We start from the raw sequence: 20127 nt of genomic DNA on the forward strand, positions 1-20127 counted from the left end.
CACAATATGCTCCCTGCAGCACAGCTGCTGCTGCTTCCACTGCACAGCCTCCATTGAAATTAATGGAGGCTGCACAACAGCACTTGACAAACTGCACCTGCCTCCTTCCAATGCAAGACTGTGTCGCCATTGCATTTTCGGCAACAGCTTTTCTCCTCCTCTTCCTCTCCCCCCTTCAGTAAAAGAAAACCCCCACGTAGCAATGCAGGCAGTTGCTGTTTATGAATAACAGAGCTGTATGCTGAGAGAACATTAGCTCTGAAAGGAAAACTCTGTTTATCTCACCCCAGTTCTGCAGCAGAACAGATGGAGGCAGCCGCAAACAGAGAGCGCCAAATCCTCTGGGTACACCCCCCCCCAAAAAAATTCCTCGGCCCATGGAAAAAAGCAGCACAAACCAGAAGATCTGGCTGCTTGTTTTCAATTCGCGTGTGAACTCTACCAGCCCATAACTCTCCATGCACCCTTACCTAGCACACAACCACTTTCCTCCCTCCCTCTGCCCAGCCTTGGCATCAAGACATTCCAGGCTGCAAGGGCAGCGAGGATGATAGGGAGCTACAGAGCTCCATCTCCCCGAAAAAGAGCCTATCAGGTAGGCCCTTGAGGAGCAACCCTGGCATCTGGTATCATCCAGGTGTTTTAGGTAAAGGTAAAGGTACCCCTGCCCATACGGGCCAGTCTTGACAGACTCTAGGGTTGTGCGCCCATCTCACTCAAAGAGGCCGGGGGCCAGCACTGTCCGAAGACACTTCCGGGTCACGTGGCCAGCGTGACGAAGCTGCTCTGGCGAGCCAGAGCCGCACACGGAAACGCCGTTTACCTTCCCGCCAGTAAGCGGTCCCTATTTATCTACTTGCACCCAGGGGTGCTTTCGAACTGCTAGGTTGGCAGGCGCTGGGACCAAACAGCGGGAGCGCACCCCGCCGCGGGGATTCGAACCGCCGACCTTTCGATCGGCAAGTCCTAGGCACTGAGGCTTTAACCCACAGCGCCACCCGCGTCCCTTAGGTGTTTTAGACTGTGCTTATTGGGTTGTTTTGGTCTCGTGAGCCATTTTGAGTGCTTCTCTCTGGTTATAACACAGAAAATAAGTTTTACAGATAAAATTAATTTTTAAAAAACTCCTTCTCCCCCTTGTCTCCTTAGCTTCCCAAATATCAGGAGGCTCAGGAAGTGTGCAGTGTTCATCAACAGAACCTCACATACAGTCTCTCCACCCAACCCATCCTTCCTCAAGTGACTCTCAACACTGGCCATCCCACCTGGTCAGCATCAAAAGGGGCTCTTCTTGTGTTCTTATGGGTGGTCTGGGGAGTGGTCTCAGAAGGCTTGGGAGAGTAGTTAGCCACAATGTGTGGCTACCACAGAGTGAGAATCTGGCCACCATCCTGACGCAGCAGACTGCAGAGGCCAGCTGCCCACAGTGTCTTCAGCTTCTGGCGACTGGAAGAACGTAAGTGGCGAGTTCCTATTCCATTTTCTGTACGTTGTTTTATATACTTATGGAATCTGCATTAAACCTACTCTAACCTTTATAATCTAGCATTTCACAGCAGTTTGCTCACAACTTCATATAACCACTGTTTCCATGTTCTTTTCCTTCTCAAGTGTGTCCTTTGGGAGACAGAACCAGCAATGCAAGAATTAAGGCTAGAAGACACTGCCTTAGTACCAAGACACCAATCTCTGAGACTGGCTCCTAAGAAGTTCAAGGTCTTTTCCCAGCTTGATGCAGGGCCTGAAATGTGATCAAAGATTGCCTCAGCATCACACACGAGCTTAAACTTTCCCCCTATGAGTTGCCATTAAGCTAATTCTAGGCGGCACACAGCCTTAGGATGACGTCCCCTTAACCTTTCAGCATGATGAAATGCACTATTCATTCCCACTCTTTCACAATCCATGCCAGTGTATAGCCAAGACAATGCTGCCCATTACACTTGAGTAGGGCTTTGCCAAAGACATTTCAAACATCTAAATGTCAGTCCTTTGCCCTTCCTGAAGCCGTCCTCCCAAGTTGCATACGTGAAAGCTTCAAGCAGTTCTTCAGACCCTAAAGAGCGAGCCCCATGACCAGAGGGGAGCAAGTGCAGTCACGAGGGAAGGCAGCTCAGCTGGTCAAAGCAGCATTTTAATGCCTACAATTGACCTGCAGAGCTACTAACTTGGTAAACACATTATGAACTTCACTTTGGACAGAGCTGAAGAAGCCAACCTATTTCTTTTTATTTATTTTATATTGCTGTCCTTCTCCATACACCAACACAAAGCAGTGCACAGTTACAGTGGTGCCTCGCAAGACGAAAAGAATCCGTTCAGTGAGTCTCTTCGTCTAGCATTTTTTTCGTCTTGCGAAGCAAGCCCATTAGCGGATTAGCGCTATTAGCGGCTATTAAAGGCTTAAGGGATTAGCGGATTAGCTGCTAAAAGGCTATTAGCAGTTTAGTGCCTTAGAAAAAGGGGGTGGGGAGCGAAAACCCCCCCCAGGAATCGCAAGACATTTTCGTCTTGCAAAGCAAGCCCATAGAGAAATTCGTCCTGCGAAGCACCTCCAAAACGGAAAACCCTTTCGTCTAGCGGGTTTTCCGTCTTGCGAGGCATTCGTCTTGCGAGGCACCACTGTATTATTATTCATTTCATCTCCACACTGCTTTGTATTTTAAAGAAATTTAATCTCAAAGCCGTTTACAACTTACATTAAAACATCAAACAACCCAGAATAAAATATTACACAAAAATCAAATATAGACAACACAACTAACAGAAAACTAAAACATAATCTTAAAGATTTCAAAATAAAACATTACAAAGGAGGACAAGTGCAGAATGCACATTTAACGCAGCAAATGTAACCCAAAAATACATATATCTCAAACATTTCAAAAGATAATGTTACAATTATAATCAACGAAACAGAACTCAGTCCACTAACACTTACACTCAAAGGCAGCAACGCTGAAATATGGAATAAATTTCAAACTCCAAATACTACCTGTCCTTTAAAAAAAGCAGATCTCCCCACACATTTCCTTGCACTGAGGGAGGTGGAGAGATAATCATGCAGATAAACCTTGCCTGGTGCCTTTTTTAAAAGCACTTGGGGCCAATTCGGATTTCTTTTTATGCAATTCAGCAGCAAGACTATTAATAGTGTCAAGTACAACAGTCATAGTGTCAGACTCCCCAATCAAAAGGCCACACAAACAAAATATGCTCCATTGTCAGGGTATTATGAATTCAATGAAAGGTACCTGTAAACACTGCATGGGAAAGTATGTAGACCTTGTGAGCTGTAGGTTGGTCTTTTATTTTTACAATAAGATTGTTGGGATTCAAAAAACTCCCGGCGGCTTTCAATTCAAAATGGGTTTCTATGGTGCATTAAACAAAATATTTAGTCCCCTTTTACGTACTTATTTTGAATATGTATATGTATATTTTGAAATTATACTCCAACTGTTTGTGAAAACAGGGGAAGACAAAATAAAAGATGGAAACAACAGAAGTGGACTAAGGAAAAGCTTTAGACGTTAAAGCAAAAACACGTGTATCCAATTAAAAAACAATTACAAGGGCTGCTATGCTATCCTATGAACACTTACTTACAACATTAATAAATAACAACAACAATAATAATCAGGGTGGAACAGATGCTGTTGAACTTGCTCTTTTGAAATAGCCTATTTATTATTTAGCGGAAAGGCCAGGCAAACACACGGAGGCTTGGCCATCGCATCATGTTGAGTGAAAGCCCTGCCTTCTGGGCAAATTGTGGACATTGAGTCCACATGGCATTTGGGCTTCCTCCTTCCCGGAGATGTGGGATTTCAGGAAAAAATTAACTGGAGAGTTTCTCTTGCCAATTAGGGTAATTTTTGGGTGCCCCGAGCATGATCTGGTTTAACATGTTTATTTTACTTTGAAACCGCCACCCTTGCCAAATACCATTGCTCCTAATGAACTGATTAAATGAAAAGTTTTCCACGGAAAACAAAGCAATGGAAAAGAAATTCCTTCCACATCGCTGCTGCCTACGGTGAACCATTTGCACAAAACAGCAAGGTCAATTTATACCACTTGCAGTACTGGAAATCCACATCTCAGAAGAGTTACACAATCTGACCAGATCATCTTAGAATGCTCAGGATGTGAAATCACAGGAACCCCCTTACACACATATTCTAGGCTCAGATACAGCAAAGTCCATCCTCCACCATTCAAGACAACCAGCTCAGGAATAGGATGGAAGTTCATCTGCCTTGTCTTAAGCTGGAGAAGGGCTGTGGGAACTAACTCAAGCAGCAGCCGGGAGGGAGGCATTGAATGTGGCTGGAGCATGATCAGCACATGGATGGGGAACAGGGCAGTGTGGGCTTGCTGGAGGAGGAAGGGACCCCCTCTGCTGCAGGTGGATTTACTGATCCCTGCACATAGTTAACCGATATTATTATCAATGGGCTCTTAGGTCACAACACAGAGGCATCAGCGGAAAATAAAACAGGAAGAGTCCGGATGCCAACAGTGAGATTTGAGTTGTAGAAGCCTCATCTCCTCTTGGCTCTCTGGACTCCCACAAATCACGAGTCTTGCATACCTCAGCTGCCTCCCACTTCCCTGTAGGCCAGGGATGGGCAAACTGTGGCCTTCCAGAGGCTGTTGGATTCCAACTCCCACCAGCCACAGCCATCATGGCCTCAGTTCAAGGGTGAAGGGAATGGAGCCCCGCATCTTCTGGAGACCCTAGTGCAAGGAAGATGGAGGCTCTGTGGCCCTGCGTGATGGGGTGCCCCAGTGCTTTTTTCTCCTTTTCTCCCTCCAATATTCCACTGTTAAGATTCTTGCTCTTCAGGAAACTGCCTCTTTCCCTCCCTTACCTTATACAGGTGACCCTTGTGTTTCTTCAGAGAGCCCTCCTGCCTCCCCTCTTCAAGCTTTGTTGCCCACCTACCTTCTTCCAAGAAAGGTCCTCTGCTCTGCTGCCTAGTCTGCACATTTTCCTCAGCCCTCTTGCTTCTGGCCTCCCTGTAGTCCCTTAGGTGCCTTACGCTTCAAGGCACCATAGACATATAAAGGTTGACAGGATCTCAAAGGTCATCCAACCCAAACTCCCTCCAATTCATGAAATTCACAAATGCAGCATCAGAATCAGTGTTCAAAATTAGCCAGGCACATTTTGCACCTGGCTGCCGGCCACCTGCGACCAAGTGAAGATGCCTGGGTGCCAGAATGGCACCTGAAATCCCCATCATATCTTGACACACACTTATACCTCACACACTAATACTTCATCCTGTAGAATTCTATCCATTATACTTTATCTGCACAATGAGAATGTTTCTGTGCAGCCTGAGCAGGAGCAGTGAACAATGTTATAGCTAATTACTGTAGCTTGTCTTCACTTATCCCACCCCACTGCCCTGCTCACAGCTGTGAAGAATATTCTTCTGCTATGAATGGTCTGGGCTACCATCAAGAAAAAGAGGTCAATATATAGGAGGACTCTCCCTGGACCAAGTCAATTTTCTCCTTTAAGTTCTCAGTTGTTAACCTAGCTCATGGTTGTCATCTGAACTAGCCATGTGTTTAGCTGGCAATCAATCACAGTCAGTCCAAGAAAAAGAAGACTTTAGAGCCATCTAACCCAAAAATGGCAACAAGACATTCTGTTTTGGCAACTGCAACCTTCGTTTAAGAGTCTATCTCAACGGTGCACATCCACTCAAGGTTGCAGCCGTCCAGGGCTGCTTTTCAGTGAAAAGAAGGGCCCCAGCGCTCCATTTCGTCCATTGACATGCAAGGCACCCTTTGTCCCCGGATGCAGTGCCTTTCCCCAAAGGCAGCAGAAGCTGGCTAGCCAGGCAGGCAGGCAGGCAGGCACAGTGCTGTCCCTCAGCAACTGGTGCTGATTCACCCAGGTAAAGAATTCCAGGAATTCAGCCCTGGCTCAATGCTGTAACGGGGCCCTGAACTCTGCAGCCCAGCCTGGAGTGCCTCAAAACCAGGCAAAGCTGCTGCTATGTTACAGGGACCACCTGCAGGAGGCAAGCTCTTCCATGGCTTGGAGACCTTGCTTGCCCACAGGGCATTGCTGGCACACATGTGGAGTCACAGATAATGCCCGGTCTTCTTCCATTTCCTACCCACCTGCACCCTTCCACTCCCCCCCCCCGAAAGCCAATTAGATGAAAGATGCAACTACTGAGGGGGATCTGCCTGGCTTGGGTACCATAGGAAAGACCACCAACAACCTGAGAGCCTCGTGGCCCCTTAAAGCAGGCGCAGGCAAACTCGGCCCTCCAGCTGTTTGGGGACTACAACTCCCATCACCCCTGACCACAGGTCCTGCTAGCTAGGGATGATGGGAGTTGTAGTCCCACGAACATCTGGAGGGCCGAGTTTGCCTATGCCTGCCTTAAAAGCTAAGAAACGGATTGTGGTGCCCAGAAGACCCGCTCAGCGCCCACTGGCCCTCATCCTCCTCCTCGAAGCCGCTCCCGGCCCTTGCGAGAAAGACCTGCGATCCGCAGCGGAGGCGCACAAGGGGGGGGGGGGGCAAATTCACGCGCCCCTGGGAGCCTCGTGGCCCCTTAAAGCAGGCAAACTCGGCCCTCCAGCTGTTTGGGGACTACAACTCCCATCACCCCTGACCCCCGGTCCTGCTAGCTAGGGATGATGGGAGTTGCAGTCCCAAACCATCTGGCGGGCCGAGTTGGCCCGTGCCTGCCTTCGAGGCTAAGAAACGCATCGTGGCGCCCAGACCGGCCCTCCTCCCTCCCTCCCGCCGGGCCTGCGATCCGCACCAGGGGTGGGGGGAGCGGGAGGGAGCCCACCCGAAGGGGCGCGGGAGAAAAGGGCTCCCTCGGGCCCGACCTGGCGGGGCTGTTGTCGGGGCGGGAAGAAGCGCAGGCTGTGAGCCGGGGAAAAGCGTCCCAGGCCGGTTCCCGCCCCCGCGTGACCCAGGACGGCGCCCCCTCAGAAGGAGACGGGGGGGGGGTCTCTCGGGGCCCGCGCCGCCCGCCCGTTTCCCGAGGGAGCCCCGGGGCTCCTCGCCGCCCACTTACTTCTCGGCCGGCCCTCCTCCTTCTCCTCCTCCCGGCTCGGCTTCCCCTCCGGCAGCGGCTGCGAGAGGCTCGCGCCCGAGGCACGACGCGGCGGCCCACCAACCCGCGCTCCCGCCTCCCCGGCGGCGCGCCGACCAATCCGGGCCTCGGCCGTCCGCGCCGACCAACCCGCGAGGCGTCCCGGGCCGCCCGCCGCCGAGGGCGTCACCAATGGGGAGGCGAGGACGCGGCCGCCGAGCCACGCCCTCCCCCGGCGCCGGCCGCGCCGGGCGGGAGCCAATCGGAGGGCGCGAGGGGAGGGACCAAGGGCTGCGCTCCCTCCTCCCCCCCAACCTCCCAAGGGCGAGCCGGGGCGCATGCGCGAGCAGATCCCCGCCAACCGCCTCACGCGCAGGCGCAGCCGGCGCCCGAACCCGGTTGCCATGGTGACGGGAAGCGAGGCCTCCCCGCCCAGGCCGGCCTGCAGGGCGCATGCGCAAAGGTCTCTGCCGCAGGACCGGAGACCCCGCCCCGCAGCACGTGACGAGCTCCCCGCATGCAGAAAGGTAGCAGGTCAGGGAAAAGGAGCCCTTCCAAGAATTCTGGGAAGTGTATGTGGCGTTTGCCCTCCTAGGTGGCATCATGCTGGGTCATAAGGAAAGGGTTAAAGGAGTGTGAAGTGATTGGCAAGGGGGAACCCAAAGGGAGGAGTTGGAGTTGTTCAGGAGTCAGTCTGGAGTTAGAGGAGAGACAGAGAGAGGATATGTCTGTGGGTTGGGCTAGTCTGGTGTGAGAGAGGGAGAGAATCTGTTACGAGGAGTCAAGCAGTTGAGATAATCAGTCAGAAGGTATTAGGAAGGTATAGGGCGGTAAAGAAACTCAGGTTAAGAAACTGACAAGAATATTATCTGAGAAACCATAAACTTGTTAAGGCTTATCAAATAAACTTGTTTCCAATTTCTCCCATTGTTTTGGATATATTGTAGTACTCCAATAATTTGGCAAGCCAGAAAGTGGTACTTTTGGAAGGATCTCAAAGGAGAAGGCAGACAGGGACTGGAAGGTGTTTAAAAGATACTTGCAAAACTATATCGAAAAATCAGAACTCCTATTAGAATAAACAAGTTTCATTTCAAATATTGGAATACTAAATAAGATGGATAACAATGTGTAATAGAAAAAGAAGTATGAAATTAGGTTAAAGGTGTGCAAAAGAAAGTAATAGAAGTGGAAAGAAATTGCAATTGAGTAGATTGGAAGTCTAACACAAAGGGTGAGGGGTGGATGGTGATGGGAATTATCTGTGGGATTGAGTGTAGGTATGTTGTATGTATGTAGGTATGTTGTATGAAATGTGTGTTTGTATGTTTGTGTATTAATGTTGAATTATCTTAACAATAAAAATTTATTTAATAAATAAATAAATAAAATAAACTTGTTTATTTGGTTTAATGTTAACTGTCTGGACTCTGTGTGTACCCGAGAGAAACGGGTTGGTGGCAGCGGGGAAGCAATCTCAGTGGTGGCAAAGGGATCAATAGACCCCTAAATGTCCGGGGACCCTGTGTGATCACCACAGTGTAGTTTGCCGCTCAAGCAGGGCTTCCAGGCCCTGCATTCTGAATAAAACTGCTGCCACAGCTGGATGGAGCACAGCCGGAGCTGCCCACTCCGAGGCAACAAAGCATCGCCTTTGATTCCCAGCCTGCAGACCTCCCCGAGGTGTCTGGGGCGTTAGCAGGGGAGCAGGATCAACTCTGCCATGTTGGAATCCCCAATATCCAACACGATGACCAAGTACAACAATGCAATATCAATATAAACTCTTTATATAGTCTATACGGAACATAGAACAATATGAGAAACCAAATAAACAGAAATCTTCTAAATCTCTGAAAGTCACAAAATGCGCACTCTTGATGGATTCTCTGGAAAAGAGAGAACCAAATAAACATAAGTCTTATAAGTCTCTGAAAGTCTTTGTAGACTATGCAAGTCTCTGAAAGAAGCAATGGTGAATGGAATTGTATAACAACAATATCTATGGAACAGTGGTCACCATATAGATGGGTTTATGAAGCATTTCTGTATCCTTCTGCTGTGCTGAAGAAGAATTCCACAAAACAGTGGGTATATCTGGAATCACAGTTCACTACGTCTGTTTCTGGACTACTTCGGCAGCGTTGGATGTCATAAAACAAAGCTTTGCGGCTTGTCTTCACCAGATAAGAATCCGACCCATTGCATTGTTGTACTTGATCATCGTGTTGCCTTGGATATTACTGATAATTGTTTGCAACACAGGGTTTCATTGTTTGGTTACTTAATGTGGGAATCCCTGGCACACGACTGCAGGGCCTGCAGCAAGCAGCTGGACTCGACAGCATTCCCATTATGCTTGCTGTTGAAACCACCGTAAATTAATTAATCGATTTAATTTCCACCTCCCCTTTTTTCCAGGGAGCCCAGGGTGGTGTGCATGGTTTGCCCCCTCATTTCATCCGTACAACCACCCTGCAGAGTAGGCTCTTGCGTGGCCAAGTGGAGACCTGAACCCTGAGGCTGGTCTGAGGCTGTAACCACTGGCAAGCGCTTCTGATTACATTAAGCATCAGTTTTTGTTCTTTCAAGCACTGCGGGGCTCAATGAACCATTTCCTGAAGGACACTCCAGAGCAGGGGTCAGCAAATGTTTTCAGCTGGGGGCCGGTCCACTGTCCCTCAGAACTTGTGGGGGGCCGGACTATATTTTGGGGGGGGGGGAAGAACAAATTCTTAGGCCCCACAAATAACCCAGAGAAGGCAGCCCTGTTTAGGGAAGCTTTTAATGTTTGATTCATTACAGTATTTTAATATTTTGTTGGAAGCCGCCCAGCCAGATGGGCGGGGTATTATTATTATTATTATTATTAATAAAAGCACACATTCTACTCATGTAAAAACACACTGATTCCTGGACCGTCCACGGGCTGGATTGAGAAGGTGATTGGGCTAGATCCAGCTCTCAGACCTTAGTTTGCCTACCCATGGCCAAAAGCAGGGGTCAGCTGTGGGCCCATCCACCATGGTGGGCTGGACTACATTTTTTTTTTGGGGGGGGGGAGAACAAATTCCAATGCCCCTATGTCCGTCCACGGGCCAGATTGAGAAGGTGATTGGGCCGGATCCGGCCCCCAGGCCTTAGTTTGCCTCCCCATGCTCCAGAGTATAGACTCCCAGAAACGGGGGTGGGGAGGGGAGATATGCTCTGGTTTAACTTGTCTGAAATTTCTCCCTGGGGTGGGGGGGGGCAGCCCACTTCCTCCCAATGGCTAATATTGCCTGATTGCATTGCCTACCTGAGGAGCTGGAGGAGCCCAGGGGTTTTCTTCTGCTACAGAAATGCAGCAATGCTTTGGACTCCTTCAGCTTTCTGGGTCATGCAGAAGTTTTCTGAACAATGCTGATGTTGCCCCTAGTGAGACTCCCAGGTCTTACATGAAAAAATGATGATCTGGGCGTAGGGAGATCGACCCAAGATGGGAGAGAGGCTGCAAGGCGAAGTGGAGCTGAAAGTAATAAACACTTCTGTAAAGTTTCGTTGCAATATTTCGACATCCCCGTCCAATGTTACGTTGGACTCCGGTTACTCTTGTCCTGTATAAATCTTGCCACTTCATTTTTGTAACTTTATGAAGAGTGGAGACAATACGTTTTGTATCTTGAAGGCATGCATTCTTCTTGGGAAGTTCTGACGTTTCAAAAACCTAATGAAATATTAAAGCGAAGAGACGGGCGAAGACCGACTTTCAAAGCATGTGAGGAAGTGCCATTAAGGAGGACGGAAGGAGGCCGAGGTGCTGATCCAGTGCCGGAGCTTAATGAGAGTGGGCGAAAGAGAATCCGCTTGGGAGTTCTAGCCAGGGTCAACAGGGTGAGAAGGCAGCAGCAGCAGCAGCAGCTCGCAGGAATTGCTCAGGACAATTTGGCCCATCAAAGCTGGACAAGGATCAGCAGCGTGCAGGAAGATGCTCTCAGGTTCCCAGCTGGCCCTTGCCTCCTCCCCCCCCCCCCCTTTCTGGTTGCACTTGGCTCAATGGGGCAGGTGGGAGTGTCACCAAGGTCAAGAGACCCAGCATGGTGGCCCCAGAAAGACGTTCAGGAGCACAGCTGGCATTTCTGACATTTGCTTTATTCATTCATTAGGAGAGATGCCTGCTATATCTTGTTCCTTCCAATAATCTGATAAGCAATCAGATTACTCTCCCTGCTCCCCTAGCCTGGCCCCGTCCTGCTCCTGCTTTGAGCCCCAATAATTAGTAACATGCTTTTTCAAACAGGCAAAAAGATTTATATAGCTTTTTCCAAAATGGATTTAAAAACTATTTATATACTGCTTTTTCATTTTTTAAAGAAAAGGAGCGGTTACAAGCTCTCTGCAGAGTGCAAGCTCACGATATGAGAGAGAGTGAGAGAGAGAAAGAGAGAGGAGGGTCTGCTGCAACATGGCAAAAGGGGTGGGGGGTATGTCCTTTGGCCCTCTGTAGGCTGGGTGAAATGAGGGTGAAAGAGGAGAGCGCAAAATATGGTCTGAAGCTCAACATAAAAAAAAACTAAGATCATGGCCACTGGGCCCATCACCTCCTGGCAAATAGAAGGGGAAGAAATGGAGGCAGTGAGAGATTTTACTTTCTTGGGCTCCATGATCACTGCAGATGGTGACAGCAGTCACGAAATTAAAATTGCTTGGGAGAAAAGCAATGACAAATCTAGACAGCATCTTAAAAAGCAGAGACATCACCTTGCCGACAAAGGTCCGTGTAGTTAAAGCCATGGTTTTCCCAGTAGTGATGTATGGAAGTGAGAGCTGGACCATCAAGAAGGCTGATCGCCGAAGAATTGATACTTTTGAATTCTGGTGCTGGAGGAGACTCTTGAGAGTCCCATGGACTGCAAGAAGATCCAACCTCTCCATTCTGAAGGAAATCAGCCCTGAGTGCTCAATGGAAGGACAGATCGTGAAGCTGAGGCTCCAAGACTTTGGCCACCTCATGAGAACAGAAGACTCCCTGGAAAAGACCCTGATGTTGGGAAAGATAGAGGGCACAAGGAGAAGGGGACGACAGAGGACGAGATGGTTAGACAGTGTTCTTGAAGCTACCAGCATGAGTTTGACCACACTGCGGGAGGCAGTGGAAGACAGGAGGGCCTGGCGTGCTCTGGTCCAGGGGGTCATGAAGAGGCGGACACGACTAAACGACAACAAGGCTGGGAGGTGAGGAGGGCTGGGAACTGCAGGGGCAGAAGGATCTGGGCCTGGGGCTGACGTGGGAACAGAGACAAGACTACAGTGTAGAGAAGCAGAGGAGGCAACCAAGGAGATAAAGTCCAAAAGGGATGAAACATGGACCACAGAAAAGAGGATAAATATCAAACTGGGAAGCAGGAAAAAGCAAGACCAGCAGCAGTCTGCAAATGGACAAAAGAAATGGAGATGAGAATTTTGCAAAGAAGATGTGCCTGGCAGGACCAAATAAGACCAGTGTGTCTGCTTGTGGAATTACTGGGTTGCTGCAGGAGAAAGAACTGAAAGAAGCTTCAAAATAATAATGGCAGAATTTCACTGTGTCGTGAACAAAAGGGAGATGAGACAAAGTGGAATCCAAAATAACCACGAGAGACAATGACAGCCAAACCTAAAATTGAAGGGGAAGGAGGAAACAAACTGATAATGAGGCCAGACCACAAGTTCTGCGTTCCAGAGATTTTGTCCAAAGATGAAACGGTAATTTATTAATAGCTGAAGAAGGGAGAGAGGAAACACAAAGCTGAATGTCAGCAGCATGATAAGGAAGGATGGAACTACTGAAGTTAAGAGAGGGGAGGGTAATGGTGACCTGAGGGAACAGCTGAAAAGGAAAGAAACAAGGCTGAGCCCCCTAACCCAGAACTTTTCCTAGTTTTTCCTAATTTCATGGTTACTTTTAACTGATTTTATGTTCTGCAACCACTTAGGAAAGTGTCAAGTGGCACATAAATGGTTGAAATAAATAATTTGCAAGCGGCTTTTTCTTTTTTGGCGGCGGAGTGTGTGACCCGCTGGTTTTACTAGGGTTGCCGTATCTTGATGAGCAAATAAGAGGGCAGACCGAGCTGGGGGAAGAGGCACACAGGGCCACTGCACCCCACTCAGGCTGGCAGCAGCCACAGCTTGCAGAGCAGCTTCTGCTCCCAAGCCAAAACCCCAGATATTTCCTTTAAAATGTAAAAATCTGTCCAGATGGGCATGTTGTCCACCCGAAAGAGGACATGTCTGGGTTTTACACTTTTAATACTGGAGCTTGCACACTTGTAGTGTTCTCTCTCAAAGCGTGAATTGCTGCCATGTGATTGCACTGTAATGATTAAGTTTTCAGCCTTTTTTATTTGTCGTTTGGCCAATAGTATTGATCCTCACCAGATCCCTGCCCTGCTCTTTATTACTCCAGAGCTGCTGCAGGGATTTCCTTTCCAGCCAGGCACCTTCCAACACAGAAGCCCAGAAATATCTTCGCCAAGGGCTCCTTCAGGAATTCCAGCAACGCCTCTGCCCCAACAATGCAATTTGAAAATGCAACAAAGGGGAACATTCAGCCCAGGGGTTGTTCAAAAAGGCCACCCACCCCACAACACGCAATGCGTGCATTTTAATACTTCTGCTCTGTGCAATTTTAAATTTTACTGCGGCATCGCCATGTAAGACTTGGTTCCACCTAAGTGGGATGGAGAAACACGCAGCGTTGATTGCAAGATGTGTCTTTACCCCCAGATGTGCTTGGCACATTTCCAACCGATACATTCTGGGGTCTGAGCCCAAGTGGCTCCTTCCCCATACAAATTAAAAGGAACAGGGAGATTTGAAAGAAACAGAGCCCCACCAAGGCCTTTGCGCAGCCACCGCCCCATTCAGTGGGGTTTGCACAAGGGCAATCCTTGGTGGATTGTGTCCCACAGGCCATATCCATTTGTCTCGCTGAGCACAATCCGGCCCTCAATAGGTTTCCATGTGAACATACACACAATTTGCACCTCGGAGGCAGATGGATGGCCTACTCATGGCCATTTGTGACACAAGGCAGCCGTTGTAATTTGAAGCTGCCCTAAATTGCTTGTGTGGTGAAGAGGTTTTTTCGGAGCACTGTCGGGCCTGGGAAGAAATGACTGTTTCAGGACATCTTCCGGGCAGCGGCATTGATGAGACTGGGCTCTCAGAACGTATCCAAATGTGTTCCAAGACCACCTTTACAACAAGAACTTTGATTTGGGTCACAGGAAAGATCAAGATGGGTGGGGGTCAATGTCCCATGCATGTTCTTGCAACCCCCCATAGAGCCACTGCCTCTGTGAGATACCAGCAGTTTTTGCTCGACACTTTTGAAGGGCAGGCAAAAATGTTCTCCCACCTGGGAGCCATCCTTGACTGCGAGGGCTGGAGAGAGAGCGAAGACCCCAAGGACACTGGAGACTGTCTTTCCTGAAAGCAGTCCCTGTGAAAGGCAGACCAAGAGGCCTTGGAATTAGGAGAGCTGGGTGGAGCTTCAAGGTGATTGGGAAATCACTGTATTTTAGCTCAGGAAACCTGGCAGAAGCAGCTCCCAAACCACTCTCCATCCCCGCTCTCAAGTTAAATCTCCACATTGGCTCCATTATGACACCCCCCTCCCGCAACAGGTTCTCTACTTCTTTGCCTCTAGAGCAATGCTTCCCAAACTTGGGGTCTCCAGCTGTTGTTGGACTACAACACCCATCATCCCTAGCTAGCAGGACCAAGGTCAAGGATAATGGGAGTTGTAGTCCAACCACGGCTGGAGACCAAAGTTTGGGAAACTCCTCTGCCTACGCCAGCAAACCCGTCTGCTTTTTCAAAACCTGCTGTCCCATTCAAACCTCTCTCCAATGCCTTACCGAGAACTAGATCACTAGATTCTGCCACACTGTTCACCGCCAGTCCCTCCCTCCCTCCTCCATGTAGAGAGCATCTAGAAACTGCTAGGATATTGATGTTCCGTTCCACCTAAACAGATGTGTGGAGCTGTTTGTGTGTCTGTTTACATTCCAGAACAGCTTGCTGGGAACTTTCGTTTGTGTACAGCTTTTGCCTTATGCTGCTTCTAGCTCTTGGACATGAAGGAGAGCAGACATGTTTTCTTTGTCCTGATCTACGCTGAATAAACTGCTTGTAAATATGCTTTACATATGCCTCTGCCCACCCTTCCGTCGCAAAGAGTTTGTTATCTCTGCTGGCTTGCGTGCTCAGTTTCTGAAGCTCTAAGTTGCAGTCTTGATGCAGAACTGAGGACTGGAGTTCGACCGGCAACGGGCCGGTGGGCTGGAGCCAGCTGAGGGCCTGCCAATTGCCCCTGTTCCCTTGGGCGCATTGCAACAGAAACACACTCTGTGTGGTGCAAACTGCTGCTGCTGAGATGTTGGCCTTGACACAGGAATTCCCAAATCTGGTGGGGCTTTGGGGAGGCCACTCTTCCTCCGATTAGTAAAGGTAAAGGTACCCCTGCCCATACGGGCCAGTCTTGACAGACTCTAGGGTTGTGCACCCATCTCACTCAAAGAGGCCGGGGGCCAGCGCTGTCCGAAGACACTTCCAGGTCATGTGGCCAGCGTGACATCGCTGCTCTGGCGAGCCAGAGCCGCACACGGAAACGCCGTTTACCTTACCGCTAGTAAGCGGTCCCTATTTATCTACTTGCACCCGAGAGTGCCTTCGAACTGCTAGGTTGGCAGGCGCTGGGACCGAACAGCGGGAGCGCACCCCGCTGCGGGGATTCGAACCGCCGACCTTTCGATCGGCAAGCCCTAGGCGCTGAGGCTTTAACCCACAGCGCCACCCGCGTCCCTTCCTCCGATTATCCTCCCCCAAAGGGTCGTTGTGAACTTCAAGGATGCTCTAAACACCCACCACCTACTGTCCTGGGAACGAAAGGGGAAATGGGGAAAGAGAACACAAAGCAAAGCTTCTTCTTCTTCAGGATTCACAATTCGCTTCCCAGAAGTCGGAGGCAACCATCAAACCAGTTCCAAATTTTAATATCCATTTGTTTACAATAAAATGTAAAATAAAAGAATATATGAAGTACATACAGAATATTTACATACCTATATTTATTTCAAATACTTAAAACTCTTAAGTAAAATATTCTTTTCTTTCTATATTATTTGTGAAAAAATATGACTTTTTAAATGGTGTCAACCTGACGTCTCTATACATATTCTCAGTTCCAATTTAAGTCTCTTTTTAAAAGGCAACAGCAGATGAAAGTTTTGCACTCCCTCAGGTATCTCAACGTGTCTCTTGGCCGAGGGGAAGTGAAAGGCCTTCTCATGAGCCACGCTGCAGTTCTCTCAGACCCCCATCTTTATTGCAATCAGCACAGGCGCTTTCAGTTCCTCTGCGGGAGGGAGAGACACGTTCAAAACCGCGCGCGCACACACGAACACCTTGTGTGTCTGCTTCACAAGTCCTTTGCCGTTCTCCTTTCATAATACGGATGTACTAAAATATATATTACTTAAAATATATTAATTATAATCTCTTAATTCGATTTTCAGTCATATCAAATATATTGCATCGGGGCAGAAAACGAAAAGGAAGGGTAAGAGAGGGCGCTCCTTGCCGTGGCCCCAGGGGCCCCGTGAGCTTGCAAGCCCTGCAGGACGAGGAGGCGGCCCAGGCTGGGCTCTGCTCCCCAGGTCTCCTGGCAGGAAGTAATTCTGAGGAAAGGCAGAGGTGGGGCCAGGTTTCCCGGACTCCTGCAACCCACCTTTGCTGCCAGCTGGAGCCCCCGCTAGCCCCACAACTCAGATCTGTGCTCACTTCAATGCCAAACACCTGAAACCAGGATGTGGCAACTGACTGGGCCCCGAGTGAGAACGCTGCCGAGGCATAATATGACGGGGAAACACCTGGGCGGCTGGACCGGGGGGCTTGATTCAGTATCCTTGGCCTTTGAGAAAAGAAGAGGGGAAGCTTTCCTTCTGAAGAACCCTGAACTCTGCTTCAGATACAAAACTCTGCATGTGTGGGGCCTATTGGGGCGGGGGGGGGGTGAGGAGCCAACGCATGGCAGGCAGCGTCCCATCTCATGGGCCTCTGGTTGGGGACTGTGAGAAGAGAGTGCTGAGCTGGATGGGGCCCCAAGTGGACTTTCCCCACAATGTAGCATCCAGAACTACCAAACCCTGCAGAGAAACCGGGTGCCCACCTGCCTGCACAAGACCCACAACTGCCGGGTTCGTTAGGGCACTGCGCATGAGTGCGCACACAGCGCCATAAGGAAAGGGGGCAGCCAGCCAGCCAGAACTGGGTGCCAGCCTCTACCACCAATGAGAAGAATGGCATGCCAGGGGGCTGGCTGGCTGCCACGCTGGAGAGCCCAGCTTAGCCACGTGAGGGGCCGGGCCAGAGCCACCTTTTGCTGGCGTGGCGAAAGATGCTTGACGGGAGTTCAGATCAATCAGATTGATCTTAAGCAATTTGAAACGTTTCTTTTTTTAAGACAAAAAGAAAAAACCAGACAACGCAACGTATTTACAGGATTCCTGAAGTGCAAACACTTGTCCCAAGAGCTTCTGCCGTCCGTCCAAGGTGCTTCCGACGCTCTGGAGGAAACAGAGCGGATGGCTGGAGGGGGCAGGGGAAAGGGCTCCCGGTTCGGCAGTGCCCCCTTCCTGCTCCCCAAAGAGGACGCCGCCCCCCAGCAGCCCGCCCGGAGCTGCTACCGCACCACCAGGCAGGAGACGCAGAGTTTGGAGGGGCCGATGCAGTCGTCGTGGCAGAAGGCCCCGCAGCCCTTGCAGACGATCATGGCTTTCAAGCGGCAGTAGCACTTGGGGGGCAGGTCCAAGCGGCCGTCCTCCGAGAAGGCCTGGCCCGGGAGAGGGTGGCCTCGGCCCGCGGGCCCCTGCTGCCCGGCGGGGATGGTCGTCACCGTCACCGAGAAGGAGACCACGTCCCCCATGCGCCCGGGGTCCGAGAGCCCCGACAAGAGCGCCTCCTGGCGCAGGTCGGGAGACGCAGAGACGTTGATGGTGCCGCTGTAGCCCGAGCCGAGGAGCGGCGCCCCGACCGGACCCCCAAAGAGGCGGGGGGGCTGCTGCGAGGGGGAGAGCAGCAGCGGGGGCCGGGGAGGGAGGGGCTCCGCCTGCGCGGCCGAGGGAGGCAGATCCAAGCTGCACGGCTTCCTCTCCCCCCTCACTGCCTGAGCCACCTGCTCCTGGGCTGCCCGCAGGAAGTCCCTCGCCAGGGCACTCCGGGCAAAATCTGGGCCTGCGGAGAGCGTGCGGGTGGCTGCCTCTGCCGGGCTGCCTTCTGCCAGCTCCTCCTTCTTGGTGCTCCTTCTGGGGGGGTTCGCCGGCTCGTCCTCTCCTCCTGCCCCCTTGTGAGGCAGGGGCTCCTCCTTCGCCGCAACAAACGCCTCTTCGTCCTCCGTGTCGTCCGTCTCTGGCCCGTCCTCCCCGCCACTTGCGGCCGCCGACTCTCGTTCCTTGAACTCCATCTTGGGCCCCTCGGGGCACAGGCGGCTCTCCGGGGGCACGGCCAGGCTCCTCCGGAGGTTCTCGGGGCAGCGCCCGTAGGTGGAGATGTTCAGGAGATAATGCCCCGACATGGCAGGCTTGGACGTCCTCCTGCCGGCGAATCCCAGGACGAAGCTCTGGCTGGGGGAGCTGCTGCTCTCCACAGGGAAGTCTGCGGGGAGGGGGGGGAGCTGGGGAGGGGGCGAGGAAGGGGCGGCGGCAGCAGGGGGCGGGGGGCCCTGCCTGGATGCTGCCTGCATCAGGGCCTGGAGGTGGTGCTCCTGGGCTTCCTGGCTGAAGAAGGGGGCGGCACTGACGCCCCACAAGTCCCGTGCTGGGAAGGGGGAGCAGGGGGCAGGGCTGTGGGGTGGCGGCGGCAGCAGCTGCCTGCCCTGGCTGGAGTCTGGCTTCCCGCTCAGCTGCGAGGCGGCTGGGGTAGGCGGCTGCCTCTCGCCGGCTTCCCTCTGCGGAGGAGCTGCTGGCGGCTCTCTGCCTTCCTTTGCGGGGAGAGGGAGGGTCTTCATCTCCCCGGCCCGGGTCAGGGGCTTGGGCAGGATCTGCTCCATGGGCACAGATTTCCCCTGCAGCAGCTGGGCCACCAGGGGGTTGTTGGCTGGGATGCTGGAGCTGGCCTTGAGGAACGGGGTGGCAACGGCGCTGCCGCTTGATGGGCCAGGGGGGGCTTTAAGGCTGTGGGCGACGGCAGGGGATGTCGCAGCCGGCGGTGGCAGTGGGCCGGCCTGAGCGGCAGGAGACGGAGGCGCCCGGAAGAGCCCAGGGGGTGCCTGAGCTGAAGAGAGGGATTTTCCCCCTGGAGCCGTGGCACTGGCAGCCGGAGCCGCTTCAGCCCCACTTCTACTGGCTGGTCTGGGGCCTTCGGAACCACAGGTCGCCCCGGAAATCAGGATGATTGTGGGAGAGGGGTCCCCAGGGCCACCCATCCCTGCAGACGGCCTGGCGATGGAGCCCGAAGGCACCCCCCGGCCGGCAGAGGTGGCCAGGTGCGAGTGGCTGGCGCTGCCTATCTCTGCCTGGGGGGCTGGCGGGGTCTCCGCCCCGGGGCCCGCTCCTGGGGGCCGCCCTGGGGGAGTCGGCTGTAGCTGTGCTCTTGCAGGACCGACAGAGGGTGCTGGCTGGGGCGCCGCGGGGGGTGCCGCTGGGGGGCAGGCGGAGGGGGCTCCCGGGCCAGGGGCCCTTCGTGGACCTCCCCCGCCTCCAGGGCCCGCCAGGTCCAGCGCAGCTCCATGAGGCCTCCCTGGTGCGACGCTGCTCCGCTCCTCTCCTCTCCCCCCGCCTGGGCCGGGGCCCGGGATGGCTCCCACAAAGGACGCAGGAGGAGCAGCGCCGGAGGCGGCAGCGGCCGCGGCGGCTGCTGCCCGCTGGGCCCTGGCCATCCTGGCGCGGGCTTTGATATCCGCCAGAGTCCTGGCCCCCGTCCTCCTGGGACTGGTAATGGTGACTGGGAAGCCGGGCCTGGGAGAGACCTGGCTGGCAGCAGGAAATGGCGAGGGAGAACCCTGGATCCTGGAGACGGGGAT

The 20127-nt window shown here is 52.0% G+C and overlaps 2 protein-coding genes across 9 annotated transcripts in view; both read right to left on the bottom strand.

Annotated features, from left to right (window-relative positions):
* DTNB (dystrobrevin beta) overlaps nucleotides 1–7172 on the bottom strand; it is a 99523-nt gene extending 92351 nt beyond the window's left edge. For 3 of the 7 annotated variants that reach the window (XM_083432628.1, XM_083432627.1, XM_083432624.1), the window contains exon 1: nucleotides 6874–6928. The gene's annotated coding sequence lies outside the window, so the exon portion shown is untranslated. Of the gene's footprint in view, nucleotides 1–6873 lie in introns of all 7 variants that reach the window. The other 4 variants (XM_083432626.1, XM_083432623.1, XM_083432625.1 and 1 more) reach the window with 3 other exon arrangements.
* An 8914-nt stretch (nucleotides 7173–16086) lies between these two features.
* ASXL2 (ASXL transcriptional regulator 2) overlaps nucleotides 16087–20127 on the bottom strand; it is a 59308-nt gene continuing 55267 nt past the window's right edge. For both annotated transcript variants that reach the window (XM_083432491.1, XM_083432490.1), the window contains one exon: nucleotides 16087–20127. In XM_083432491.1, the coding sequence (XP_083288617.1) occupies nucleotides 17791–20127 (2337 nt within the window). In that variant the 3' untranslated portion in view covers nucleotides 16087–17790.

Source organism: Podarcis tiliguerta, assembly GCF_965153285.1.
Source record: "Podarcis tiliguerta genome assembly, chromosome: 3".
NCBI lineage: Eukaryota > Metazoa > Chordata > Lepidosauria > Squamata > Lacertidae > Podarcis > Podarcis tiliguerta.